Below are 13804 nucleotides of genomic sequence, written 5' to 3' on the forward strand. Positions count from 1 at the left end.
CTCTTTCAGACTCTGAATAGACTGGTTTAGAGTGGGACCTGATGTTCAGTTGTGTGTTTTTTTTTTTTTTTATTTTTAGTTCTCAAGGTGATTTTAATGTACAGACAAGGTTAAGAATGACTCACTTAAACAAAGGATGTACCAATCCAGCCATGGCTTTCTACTCACATTAATACCAAAAAAGAATCATTTTCAATAAAAGCTCAAATTTGATTTATGCCAATGTTACAACCCAAGGAACAGATCATGTTAGATAATCTACTTTTATTTAAAATCAAAGCATATGAATTATTAATTTTCAATATGTATTAATTGAACCAATATTTGTGAAATACATTTTTTATTAAGGGGAATTAGTCCTAATGCATCCATCAAGATAATCACAATGGCAATAAAAACCAGAGTGCAGAAAATGTATCTGTTAAATTGGCTTTTTTGGACTTAATGTTGGACATCAAGGGAATCACTAGAATTGTAAGCCCCACGAGGGCAGGGGTTTTTGTCTCCTCCACACAAAATACTGCCTAGCACATATAGGCCTCAATAAACATTTACTGAAAGAATGAAGGATGAGAATAATAGGAAGCAACACTTTTATACATGGAAAATAATCCACTGTTCCTACACAGCCCATGTATTTTAATTTACCCTACTTCCAAAAAAAGAATTGAAGCAGCTCAAAATAAAGATATTAAAGCATTATAATCGTTAAATTACTGACAGAAGATATACAACCAAAAAAAGGGAGAATAATTTTGTGGAGCCATCTTAAATTAGAATTGCTATTTTTCTTTTCTTTTTTTTTTTTTAAAGATTTTATTTATTTATTCGACAGAGAGAGACAGCCAGCGAGAGAGGGAACACAAGCAGGGGGAGTGGGAGAGGAAGAAGCAGGCTCCTAGTGGAGGAGCCTGATGTGGGGCTCGATCCCATAACGCCGGGATCACGCCCTGAGCCGAAGGCAGTCGCTTAACCGCTGTGCCACCCAGGCGCCCCAGAATTGCTATTTTTCTGTGTAGATTTTATAAAGTTGTAACCAATGCCCCGAAATTTTGAAAATATTTTTAAAAAATATTTTATTCATTTGAGAGAGAGAGAGAGCACAGAGAGGCAGAGGAAGAGGGAGAAGCAGGCTCCCCACTGAGCTGGGAGCCTGATGTGGGGCTGGATCCCAGAACCCTGGGATCATGACCTGAGCCAAAGGCAGACATTTAACTGACTGAGCCACCGAGGTGACCAAAAATATTTGTACTCAATGTTATAATAGCGAGAATTTTTATGTTGCTACATTTTTTACAAATACCTATACAATATTTAAGCTGGTATTATTTCTTTAGCAATTCCTGTATTGTTGGGCATTTAGATTGCTTCTGGTTTTCTACTTATAAAAACAGCACTACAAAAAAATATTCTAGATTTTTTTCTTCTCTTAGATAATTTCATTCATTATTTATGACTTTTTTTAAAGCATTCTTTTTTTAAAAAAATATTTAATTTATTTATTTGAGAGCAAGAGCGATAGAGAGCATGCAAGAGAGCACAAATGGTGGAGAGGGAGAAGCAGGCTGCCCACTGAGCAAGGGAGCCCAATGTGGGGCTCAATCCCAGGACCCTGGGATCATGACCTGAGCCGAAGGCAGCCACTCAAGCAACTGAGCCACCCAGGCGCCCCCATGATTTATGACTCTTCATATGTATTATCAAATTGCTTTCCAGGATTGTACCCTTACATTTTCCTATAGGCTATACCAGCCTCATTCTATCGAGACTACTAGAGTTTCATAAAGATAGAAAATATACATGACCTATAATCTCATGATTCAGAGACGACCTTATTAAAATTGGGCACATATTCTTCTGTCCTTACTATAATTTAAGAGTAGCAAAACTTACCATCTTCATATTGTTTTTTCCGAGTTGTACTTTTATCAAGTGATCCATCTAAAAAGCCTTTGCCAATCTCAGACCAAACCTGAAAATAGGAAAACATACCTATTATCTAGTAAAGTATATTTTCTAAGCAATACCAAGCAATCTAAGCCAATAATTGAGAATTCCTATCCTACCAACAGATCTGATAATTAAGCTCTCCCTTTTACGTGGGCTGCATAATCATTGACTCCATAGTCTCCGAGGATAGAGTGCAAATATATTTAATAATTTCAGTAAGGGCACTTTAAAACTAATTATAACTAGAAAGTCAAAGTTTCTTTTCTTTAAAATACGTAGGAATGGGGAAGAAAAGGACATGGCAGTAGAGTCCATTTTCAATTTTTTATTATAACAGTGCCAGTGGATGAATAAAATTCATAGGGAATTCCAAATTTTTACTTCACCTGTGATACTGATAAGCACTGGCTGAGATCCAGAAAAAAAGTTAAAATTAGTCTAAGGTTTGGAGATAATCAATAAAACAGGCTTCCAGTTATTTCAAAACTGGATAATTAGCCCCTGAAAAAAACTTTAGCTTATTTAATTTAAAAGTTGTGAAAGAACATAGGGAAAGAATACAACACTCATTAATCAATGCTAAATATTTAAATAATGATTAATAGTTAAGAGTCCTTAACTCTTACCTTACAAAGATATACCTTACAGATTTTTTTAAATGTGAAAAATTAAACTATTAAAAGTATTGTGAAATGTATAGTAAATGTTTATATTAGGGATACCCTTAAAGCAAGAAAGGAGTTTCTTTTTTTTTTTTTTTTAAGATTTTATTTATTTATTTGAGAGAGCGAGCGAGTGAGCATGAGTAGGGGGGAGGGGCAGAAGGAGAGGGAAAAGCAGACTCCCCACTGAGCAGGGAGTCTGAGATGGGGCTCCATTACAGGACCCTGAGATCATGACCTGGGCCACTCAGGAGCCCTGGGAAAGAAGTTTCTAAGCATGACACAGAGCAGAGGGCAAAAATTCACGATGAGAAAGCTGAATTATTTAGCAACTCCATCCCAATGACAAAAAGCTGAACAGATTGAAAAATCACAACTCTTCTTAGACCCTAAAACAGGAGAGGACCCAGGGATTAAAGAAACTAGGGAAAACAGGAAGACAGGAAAGGGCCCAAGATTAAAGAGACAGGTGAAAGAGTTACCTCTTACCAGAGCAGAGACCCACAAGCAGAAACCACCTCAGGAACCAGTCCTGGGGTAGGAAAACTGGAACTGTAATTCACAAACAGCTGGAGGTTCAGTATACACAACTCTGTGAATTAAAAATTCCAGGAAGACTCAATTATAGGCTTAACCCCCCCAAAAAATATTGTGAGATTTACCTCCAAGAGCTCAACCACGTTCCCATAATAAATAACGAAGAGACTTCCCCTTAGGCTTCTGGCAGGGATGCTTGAAAAAAATTTCCTTGAAAAAGGAACTAATTTGAAATAAAACAGAGCACTCTGTTCTTCTTAACAAGGCCTGCCCTCATAGCCTAACCTGCTGGGGTTTTGTCAGAGCCTAACTGCCTGGGAGAAGGGAAATATCCAACTCCAGTCAGGGCTAGCATTTCGTGTGGAAGAAGGAAAGTACCAAACTCAGCCCATTTAGCCATCCTGTCCCACCTAAATGGGGAGGGGAAAAAACTGAGAAACATTCATGAAGTTCATGATCCAGAGGCACAGGCTCATGAAAAAACCAACACCTAATCATAGGACTGTGGGATGCTTCCCCTTTCCCCACACCTCACCATCACATTACTAAAGGTCTGTTTACACCAGTTTCTTTTACGCAGTATGTCATGTCCAGTGATCAACAAAAAAATTACAAGAGATACCAAAAGGTAAAAAACACAATTTGAAGAAAAAGAGCAAGCATCAGAACAAGATATGGAGGGGACATTGGAATTATCAAAGAATTAATCAACTAACCAATTAATTAATTTAGAGCATGCCAGTGGGGGTGGAGGTGGGAGGAGGGGCAGAGGGAGAAAGAGAACCTCAAGCAGGCTCCACGCCCACCATGGAGCCCAACTTGGGGCTTGTTCTCACAACCCCAGTCCACGACCCGAGCCAAAACCAAGAGTCAGATGCCCAACTGACTAAGCCACCCAGGCACCCCCAGAAATTTAAAACAACTCTGTTTAATATGCTGCTAAGAGTTCTAAAGGATCCCTAGGTAAAGGATAAAGTACACAGCATGCAAGAGCAGACAGGCAATGTAGGCAGAGAGATGGAAATCCTAATCACCAGAAAGAAATGCTAGGGATAAAAACCACTGTAGCAGAAATGAAGAATGCCTTTCATAGGCATATTAGTACATTGGTCACAGCTTAGGAAAGAATCTCTGAGCCAGAGGATACATCAACAGAATTCTCAAAAAACGTTTCTTATGAAACTAAACATACTCTTTTACCAGCAATCACACCTCTTGGTATTTACCCAAAGGAAGTTGGAAACTTATGTCCACACAAAAACCTGCACACAGCTGTTCACTGCAGCTTTGTTTCGGAACTGCCAAAACCGGGAAGCAACCAAGATGTCCTTTAGTAGATGAATAGATGAACTGTGGTACATCCAGACAATGCAGTACTATTCAGTGCTAAAAGAAACGAGCTATCAAGCCATGAAAAGACATGGATGAAGCTTAAATGCAAATGAAAAATAAGCCAATCTGAATCTGAGAAGTTTACATACTGATGATTCCAACTACATGACATTCTAGAAAAGGCAAAACTATGGATACAATAAAAAGGTCAGTGCTTGCCAGAAAGAGGAGGCAGGAGATGAATAGACAGAGGATTTTTAGGGCGGTGAAAATCCTTTGTATGATATTATAATGATAGCTATATGTCTTTATAATTGGTCCAAACCCACTGAAGGTACAATACCAACTGTGAACGCTTGGGGTAATTAAGATACATCAATATAGGTTCATCGTTGGAAAAAAATGTACAATTTTGGTAAGTGATGTCAATAATGAAGTGATGTCAATAATGGTGAAGGCTATGCATGTGTGGAAGCAATGGGTGAACAGGAAATCTCTGTATCTTCTTCTCAATTTTTTTCTCTTTTTGACAGGGAGAAGGAGAGAGAGAATCCCAAACAGGCTCAATCTCACAACCCCAAGATCATGACCTGAGCTGAGATCAAGAGTTGGATGCTTAACCAATTGAGCCACCCAGGTGCCACTTTCCTCTCAATTTTATTGTAAACCTGAAACTGCTTTAAAAAATAAAGCCTGGTTTTTTTTTTAAAGCCCTATAAATGAAAACTGAGATAAAAATAAAGAGCTCTTGGGGTATCTGACTGGTTGAGTCAGTAGAGCATGCAACTCTTGATCTCAGGGTCACGAGTTCAAGCCCCACACTGGGCGTACAGGATACTTTAAAAAATAAAGAAAAAATTAAAAAAAAAAAAGCTCTTTCTGATTAGTAAAAAACACATCAATAGAAATAAGGGCAAAGGACACAAGAAAGTATCCCACAAAAGAAACACAAGTGTTCAATAAAAATATTACATATGTTTAACCTCATAAACAATAAAAAATATAAATTGTAATCATGAAATACCATCTTTGACTTATTACATATGCAAATATTTAAAGGACCAATAACTCTAAATGCCAGGGAAGAAGCACACGAATGGTGGTGGGAAAATAACTGGGACAATGTTTTTGGAGGGCATATCAGAAACACATTATGCAACTAAATGTGAGGAGTAGGTTTTTCAGTCTGACACCTGCGAGATCGGTGTACATCCCACAAGTGATGGCAACTCTCAGCTGTTGTCAGCCGAGCAGCCGTCGTGATGCAGTTGTCCTGGTCTCTGCAGGCAAACATTGGTTACTATTCCTGATGGCAGGACAGGACAACAGCAACACTGCGGTGCTTCAGATATTAAAAGATCATTTGAAGAAGCAATTTAAGTCATGTTTATGGTCTGAAAACTTTCCTTTAACAACTTCTAGTATTGTTAAGAGAATACCAGATTCCAAAAACACATAATTTGAAACGACTCAAACCCAAACTGAGAGACACTGCACAAAATAACCGGCCTGTATTTTTAAAAAATGTCAAGGTCACAACACAAAGAAAAACTGAGGAACTGTTCCGCATTAAAGAGATCTGACCACTAAAAGTAAAGAAATTTGAATACAGGCTACGGATAACAGTATTGTATGAATGTTCAATTTCCAAAATTTGAAAATTGTGTTGTCACTATATAAGATAATACCCTTGTTTTTAGGACATACAGACCAAAGTATTTAGGTGGAAAAAAGGCAAAATGTCCACTTTTCTCTCAAATGGTTCAGGTTAGAGTGGGAGCGATGAAAAGACAGATAGATAAACAAAGAGGTAGATAATGAACGACAAAAACAAAGGGGGCAAAATGTGGACAGCTAATGAACCTGGGTAAAAGACAGATGGGGGTTCCTTATACTAGTTGCAACTTTCCTCGAAGTTTGAAACTCTTTCTACATGAAGTTCTAAGGAAAGAATGAAAAATGAAGAGAAAGAAAAATACCATCATAAAAACAAATAGAATAGGTCATCCTGGAAATAACAGTGGACGTCTCTTTTAAAAAATGCTATCTTGGGACGCCCGGGTGGCTCAGTAGGTTAAACGTCTGTCTGCCTTTGGCTCAGGTCATAATCCCAGGGTCCTGGGATAGAGCCCTGTATCGGGCTCCCTGCTCAGCAGGGAACCTGCTTCTCCCTCTGCCTGCCTCTCTCTCTCTCTCTCTCTGGCAAATAAATAAATAAGATCTTTAAAAAAACAAATGCTATCTTGTTAACATGAAAAAAAATCAGACAATAACTGAGTCAAAAATTGATTCTTCATCAAAATATGAAAACATTTTAGGAATTCCTTAACCAATTTATTTTGCCTAGGTACACAGACTAGTTTAGTCTAGGAAGTGGAATTTAGAGTGATTTTTCCACCTTTATTTTTATACTCCTGAATATGTTGATAAGAAACGTATATTTTGCAATCATCAGACATATGTAATTAAACCATTTTAATAGGAAAAAGTATATTAAACAATGACAGGGTGTTAAGCCACAGTTTCTAGTGATTTTTATTCTAAACACATTATCCTGATTATTTAACCAAAATGTTTTTGAAGATTTGAATAAAATAAGGAATAATTTCTCAGAGACCCAAAATGCAGCAAAATGACCCAAGTATTATTTGAACCAAATAACTTAATATTGAGATTAAGTAATTTAATACTGAGACTGATAAAAATAGAGAATAAAATAAATTCCATATGCAAATCTAGAAAGAAAAGTAAATCAAATTTAGACTGAATTAGCCTTTCTTCAAATCATAGTCATTTCATTAACATTTTAATGTTCCACTGGCTTTAATTTCTTTCTATATGGGACATAGTCTAGTTCTATTACAGTTTTTCTCTTTATTCTAGAATTCAGTATTATTTTATAACACACTTGATAAGTATTAAAAAGGAAATTTCTTTAGTCATCTGCTTTTTAAATTTTAAAAATTGCTTAAAAAAATTCTTACATTTTTTAGAAATACAATTATCTTTGCTTGCATTGCTATTTTACCCCAAAACAAGAAAATTCTACACTAAAGATCTTAAACCTTCTTTTCTTGAGAGGCAAAGTCTCTCAAATCGGTTATTAAACTATCCAATTTAATGAAAGAATAATTTTAAATTTGTCCCAAGACTTACTGTGCCATGATTCTTCTGGAAGTGAATGACTTCCTGGTCATCTTCAAATGTACTACCCATTACCATCTGTGTAACAGACTTCATAGCAAAACCAAGCATATGCTGGCAGAGGGGTACATGCTGGGACTCTGGGTAGGAGAGCCATTTATCTAATAATTCTTCTGAAAGCTGAAAGAGAACAGAAGCCCACAATGATTTATTATTTCCTCTTGCTAAACCTTAGAAAAATTCAGCAGGTAGATTAATTTCATAGTTCAACTCTAATCAAAGTAAACATTCAGGTATTTACTTAATTTGGCTAACACTGGCTTCACGTATAATTATACCCTCAACTGTTCAGGTTCAGATTCTGTCCAAAGGTTGATTTGCAAAACAAAACAGAACAGCTACCACAATAATAAAAACAGAAAATATAAGTTAAAAGTTCAAGAGTTGGAAAAACCTTAAACCTAACAGAAATTAAGAGACTAAAATCTTAGTCTCTAATTAAAAATAATAAAGGTTCTAAAATTTAAATGTATATATAAAATATATGTAAAATAATTAAAAAAAATAAATAATAAAAAACAAAGGTTCATCATAGTGCCTGTGATATGGTAAATAATCAATAAACATATGAATATGTAAAACCCTACACAGGCTTCAGTGACAGAAACCTCTCAGTCTCTTTGTCATTCCTTCATTCAACAAATATTTATTAAATCCCTTATGGAATAAAAACAGTGGGTAGTAAGAGATCAAAAGCTTTGGAGTCAGGGGCGCCAGGGTGGCACAGCGGTTAAGCGTCTGCCTTCGGCTCAGAGCGTGATCCCGGCGTTATGGGATCGAGCCCCACATCAGGCTCCTCCGCTATGAGCCTGCTTCTTCCTCTCCCACTCCCCCTGTTTGTGTTCCCTCTTTCACTGGCTGTCTCTATCTCTGTCAAATAAATAAATAAAATCTTAAAAAAAAAAAAAAAAGCTTTGGAGTCAGAAAAACCTTGGTTTTCCTTCTAGCTCTGTCACCCAGAAGCAATGTGACTTTGAGCAATTTGCTTGACTCTTCCAAGGTTCAGGTGTCTCCACAAGTAAACGCAGACGACATCTCCTACCTTGTGTGGCTGCTGTGATAGGGATAATTATACCTGTGTCACATAATGGAGGAAAGGTTTTGTGAGGTAATATACTTCAATTTAAGTTCCTTTCCCATACCAAATCCATGGAAGTTTTGTCACAGTATAAAGGATTAAACTTGTTGTGAAAAAGAGAGTACATGTTCAAAATGAAAAGAATCTCACTACATAGGTTTATACCAACTTAAAGTGACATATCTGGAATGTAATACTTTTTTTTTTTTTTTTGAGAAAGGGAAGCTTTAATGATTCCATAGTATCAAGATTAATGAGTTGAACCAGTTAATATACTTTTTTTTTAAAGATTTTATTTATTCATTTTAGAGACAGAGAGAGAGAGCAAGCATAAGCAGGGGAAGTGGCAGGCAGAAGGGGAGGGAGAAGCAGGCTCCTGGCAGAGCAGGGAGCCTGATGCAGGACTTGATCCCAGGACCCCAGGATCATGACCTGAGCCAAAGGCAGATGCTTAACCAACTGAGCCACCCAAGCGCCCCTGAACCAGTTAATATACTTTAAAAGAACTTTTTGAGATGGGAGAACTATGAAGAAAACAAGAATATAATGATTAAAACAGAACATAACTACGTAATTTAAAAATTACTTTCATGTTGTGAACAAAATAATCCCAGATCCTTTAAAAACTTAGAGTTCTATAGTTATTACTGAAGTTCACATAACCTCATACTAAAATGTGAAAAATTATTTTGGAAACAAACCATTAAAGTGAGGCTATTTCTTGGCAAAATTAGAAGAGCCAATTTAAGTTTGACTACAGATAATCACAGAAGTTCCAAATGTGGAAGGTAAATATTGAGGGTAAAAAAGCTTTCTTGTAGAAAAAATAGAACATATTAATAGATATGAAATAAACCCATAAGATTTCCTTTGTCTAAACATCAAAGTTCTTTTGCTTCGGAAAACATTATTTTCCTTAATGAGCATGGGATTTTATCTCAAAACTCTAGGAAAAGTATGTAACTTGCAACTGTCTCAGATTCATGCACAGAACTAGGAAACCCAACTGAGTGTAAGTGTTCACCCATTCTGATACTGAGGTCGCCAGACCTTACCTTTTTCATCGCTCAGTCTACTCCTGAATATCTAATCCTTTTAAGTAAGTTGTCAGGCCAAAGACCATGTGACAAAGCTACACCCTCATAATTAATGATCTTAGTATGAAGTCATTTGTTTGAATTTATTCCAAGTATTACATGTCAATGCTGAGCCCTTACCTTGATCCTTACATTTAAAGGAGAATTTACTTTGGTATAAAGTGTACGTTCCATTGCTTTATTTGTTCACTTAATTTTCAAAATGCTTACACTGTTGTCTCACTGTTAAGTACATGTCTTTTTTCCACTAATTTGAAATGCCACTCATTATACACAGATTCCCATATGAACTTGGGATTTTTTCTGGACGTGATCTATTTTGTCGACTACACATATGCCACCATTACAACTTTGAAAATCTGTTGTTATGTTTATGTTTCCTATTACTATTCTTTCTTTTTTTTCTTCCAAACTTCTATTTAAATTCTAAATAGTTAACATATAGTGTAATGTTGGTTTCAGGAGTAGAATTTAGTGATTTATCACTTACATATAACACCCAGTGCACTTCATAACCAATACCTTCCTTAATACCCATCACCTATTTAGCCCATCCCCCAGCCACCTCCTTCCATCAACCCTCAGTTTGTGCTTTATTGTTAAGAGTCTCTTGGGGTGCCTGGGTGACTCCATTGGTTGAGCATCTGACTCTTGATTTCGGCTCAGGTCATAACCTCAGGGTTGTGAGATTGATGCAAGTTGGGCTCCATGCTCAGTGGGGAGTCTGCTTTTCTCTCTCTCCTTCTCCTCCTCCCCCACCCCCATTCCCGTTCATGCTCTCTCTCTAAAATAAATAAATGAATCTTAAAAAAAAAAAAAGTCTTTTATGGTTTGCCTCCCCCCCTTCTCCTGCCCCCCTTCCCACACGTTCATCTGTTTTGTTTCCTAAAATCACATGAGTGAAACCATATGGTATTTGTCTTTCTCTGACTTGTTTCGCTTAGAATAATATACTCTAGGGGCGCCTGGGTGGCACAGCACTTAAGCGTCTGCCTTCGGCTCAGGGCGTGATCCCGGCGTTATGGGATCGAGCCCCACATCAGGCTCCTCCACTGTGAGCCTGCTTCTTCCTCTCCCACTCCCCCTGCTTGTGTTCCCTCTCTCGCTGGCTGTCTCTATCTCTGTCAAATAAATAAATGAAATCTTTAAAAAAAAAAAAAAAAGAATATACTCTAGCTCCAACCATGTTGATGCAAATGGCAAGATTTCTAATTTTTTGATGGCTGAGTAATATTCCATTGTGTGTGTATGTATATATACATACATACACATACCACTTGTTCTTTACCCATTCATCAGTCAATGGGCATTTTGGCTTTTTCCATAGTTTGGCTATTGTTGATACTGCTGCTATAAGCATTGGGATGCATGTGCCCCTTCAAATCTTTATTTTTGTATCCTTTGGGTCAATACCTAGAAGTGCAATTGCTGGATTGTAGGGTAGTTCTATTTTTAACTTTTGGAGGAACTGTTTTCCATACTGTTTTCCAGAATGGCTGCACCAGTTTGCATTCCCAACAACAATGTAAGAGGGTTCCCCTTTCTCTGCATCCTCATCAACATCTGTTGTTTACTGTGTTAATTTTAGCCATTCTGACAGGTGTGAGGTGGTATCTCATTGTGGTTTTGATTTGTATTTCCTGATGATGAGTGATGTTTAGCATTTTTTCATGTGTCTGTCAGCCATCTGGATGTCTTCTTTGGAAAAATGTCTATGTCTTCTGCCCAATTCTTAACTGGATTATTTGTTTTCTGGGTGTTGAGTTTGCGGAGTTCTTTATAGATTTTGGATACTAACCCATTATCAGATATGTCATTTATAAATATCTTCTCCCATTCTGTAGGCAGCCTTTTAGTTTTGGTGACTGTTTCCTTCGCTGTGCAGAAGCTTTTTATCCTGATGAAGTCCCAATAGTTCATTTCTGCTTTTATTTCCCCTGCCTCCAGCGACATGTCTTGTAGGAAGTTGCTACGGCCAAGATTAAAGAGGTTGCTGCCTGCGTTCTCCTCTACAATTTTGATGGATTCCTGTCTCACATTTAGGTCTTTCATCCTTTTTAAATTTATTTTTGTGTCCGGTGTAGGAAAGTGGTCCAGTCTCATTCTTCTGCACGTCGCTATCCTGTTTTTCCAACACTATTTGTTGAAGAGACATTTTTTTTCCATTGGATATTCTTTCCTGCTTTGTCAAAGATTAGTTGACCAAAAAGTTGTGGGTCCATTTCTGGATTTTCTATTCTGTTCCATTGATCTATGTGTCTGTTTTTCTGCCAGTATCATACTCTCTTGTTGATTACAGCTTTGTAATATAGCTTGAAGTCTGGAATCGTGATGCCTCCCATTTTGCTTTTCTTTTTCAGGATTCCTTTGGGTATTGGGGGTCTCTTGTGGTTCCATACAAACTTTACAATTGTTTGTTCTAGCTCTGTGAAAAATGTTGGTGGTATTTTGATAGGCACTGCATTGAATGTGCAGATTGCTTTGGTTAGTATAGACATTTTAGCAATGTTTGTTCTTCCAATCCATGAGCATGGAATTTTTTCCCATTTCTTTGTGTTCTCTTCTATTTCTTTCATAAGTGTTCTATACTTTTCAGAGTACGGATCTTTTACCTCTTTGGTTAGGTTTATTCCTAGGTATCTTATTGTTTTTGGCGCAATTGTAAATGGAATCAATTCCTTGATTTCTCTTTCTGCTGCTTCATTATTGGTGTACAGAAATGCAATAGATTTCTGTACATTGATTTTATATCCTGTGACTTTGCTTAATTCATGTATTAGTTCTAGCAATTTTTTGGTGGAGTCTTTCAGGTTTTCTATATACAGTAACACGTCATCTGCAAATAGTGAAGGTTTGACTTCTTCCTTACTGATCTGGATGCCTTTTATTTTTTTTGTTGTTGTTGTCTGATTGCCAGGGCTAAGACTTCCAGTACTAAGGTGAATGAATAGTAATGGTGAGAGTGGAAATTCCTGTATAATTCCTGACCATAAGGGAAAAGCTCTGAGTTTTTCCCCAGTGAGGATATTTGCTGTGGGTCTTTCATATCTGGCTTTTATGATTTTGAGGTATGTTCCATCTTTGTTGAGAGTTTTGTATCAAGAATAGATGCACATTTTGTTAATTTTTTCTGCATCTACTGAGTGGATCATGTGGTTCTTATCCTTTCTTTCATTAATGTGGTGTACCACGTTGATTGATTTGCAAATGCTAAATCACCCTAGCAGCCCAGGAATAAATCTCATGGTGATGGGATTCTTCCCATGATGGTGATGGTCCTGGTGAAGAATTCTTCTAATGTACTATTGGATTTTATTTGCTAGTATCCTGTTGAGAATTTTTGCATCCATGTTCATCAGGGAATGTATTGGCCTGTAATTCTCCTTTTTACTGGTGTCTTTGTCTGGTTTTGGAATCATAGAATGAGTTTGGAAGTTTTCCTTCCATTTCTATTTTTTGAAAAAGTTTGAGAAGAATAGAGGTTTTAACTCTTTTTTAATGTCTGGTAGATCTCCTGGGAAGCCAGTTAGCCCTGAACTTTTGTTTGTTGGGAGATTTTTTGATCACTGACTCAATTTCTCTGCTGGTTATGCATCTATTCAAATTTTCTATTTCTGTTTCAGTTTTGGTAGTTTCAGATTGCAGTTTTTTGGCATATAATTTTCCATAATATTCCCTTATGATTATTTGTATTTCTGTGGTGTTGGTTGTGATCTCTCCTTTTTCATTCATGATTTTTTACTTGGGTCCTTTCTCTTTTCTTTTTGATAAGTCTGGCTAGGGGATTATCAATTTATTAACTCTTTCAAAAAACCAACACTTAGTTTTGTTGATCTGTTCTAATGGCTTTTTGATTTCTGTATCATTGGTTTTTGCTCTAATCTTTATTATTTCCCTTCTTCTGCTGGCTTTAGGCTTTATTTGCGGGGTGTCCCCCCCCCCCC

The 13804-nt window shown here is 36.9% G+C and overlaps 1 protein-coding gene across 1 annotated transcript in view; it reads right to left on the reverse strand.

Annotated features, from left to right (window-relative positions):
* LOC103659951 (cytochrome P450 20A1) overlaps positions 1 to 13804 on the reverse strand; it is a 73933-nt gene that overhangs the window by 23836 nt on the left and 36293 nt on the right. Inside the window, exons 5-6 of the mRNA XM_040641835.1 lie at positions 7638 to 7805; positions 1894 to 1972 (exon numbers count right to left, since the gene is read on the reverse strand). Coding sequence (XP_040497769.1) covers positions 1894 to 1972; positions 7638 to 7805 — 247 coding nt within the window. The remainder of the gene's footprint in view (positions 1 to 1893; positions 1973 to 7637; positions 7806 to 13804) is intronic.

This window comes from Ursus maritimus, unplaced genomic scaffold, assembly GCF_017311325.1.
Source record: "Ursus maritimus isolate PB19 unplaced genomic scaffold, ASM1731132v1 scaffold_1, whole genome shotgun sequence".
Taxonomy (NCBI): domain Eukaryota; kingdom Metazoa; phylum Chordata; class Mammalia; order Carnivora; family Ursidae; genus Ursus; species Ursus maritimus.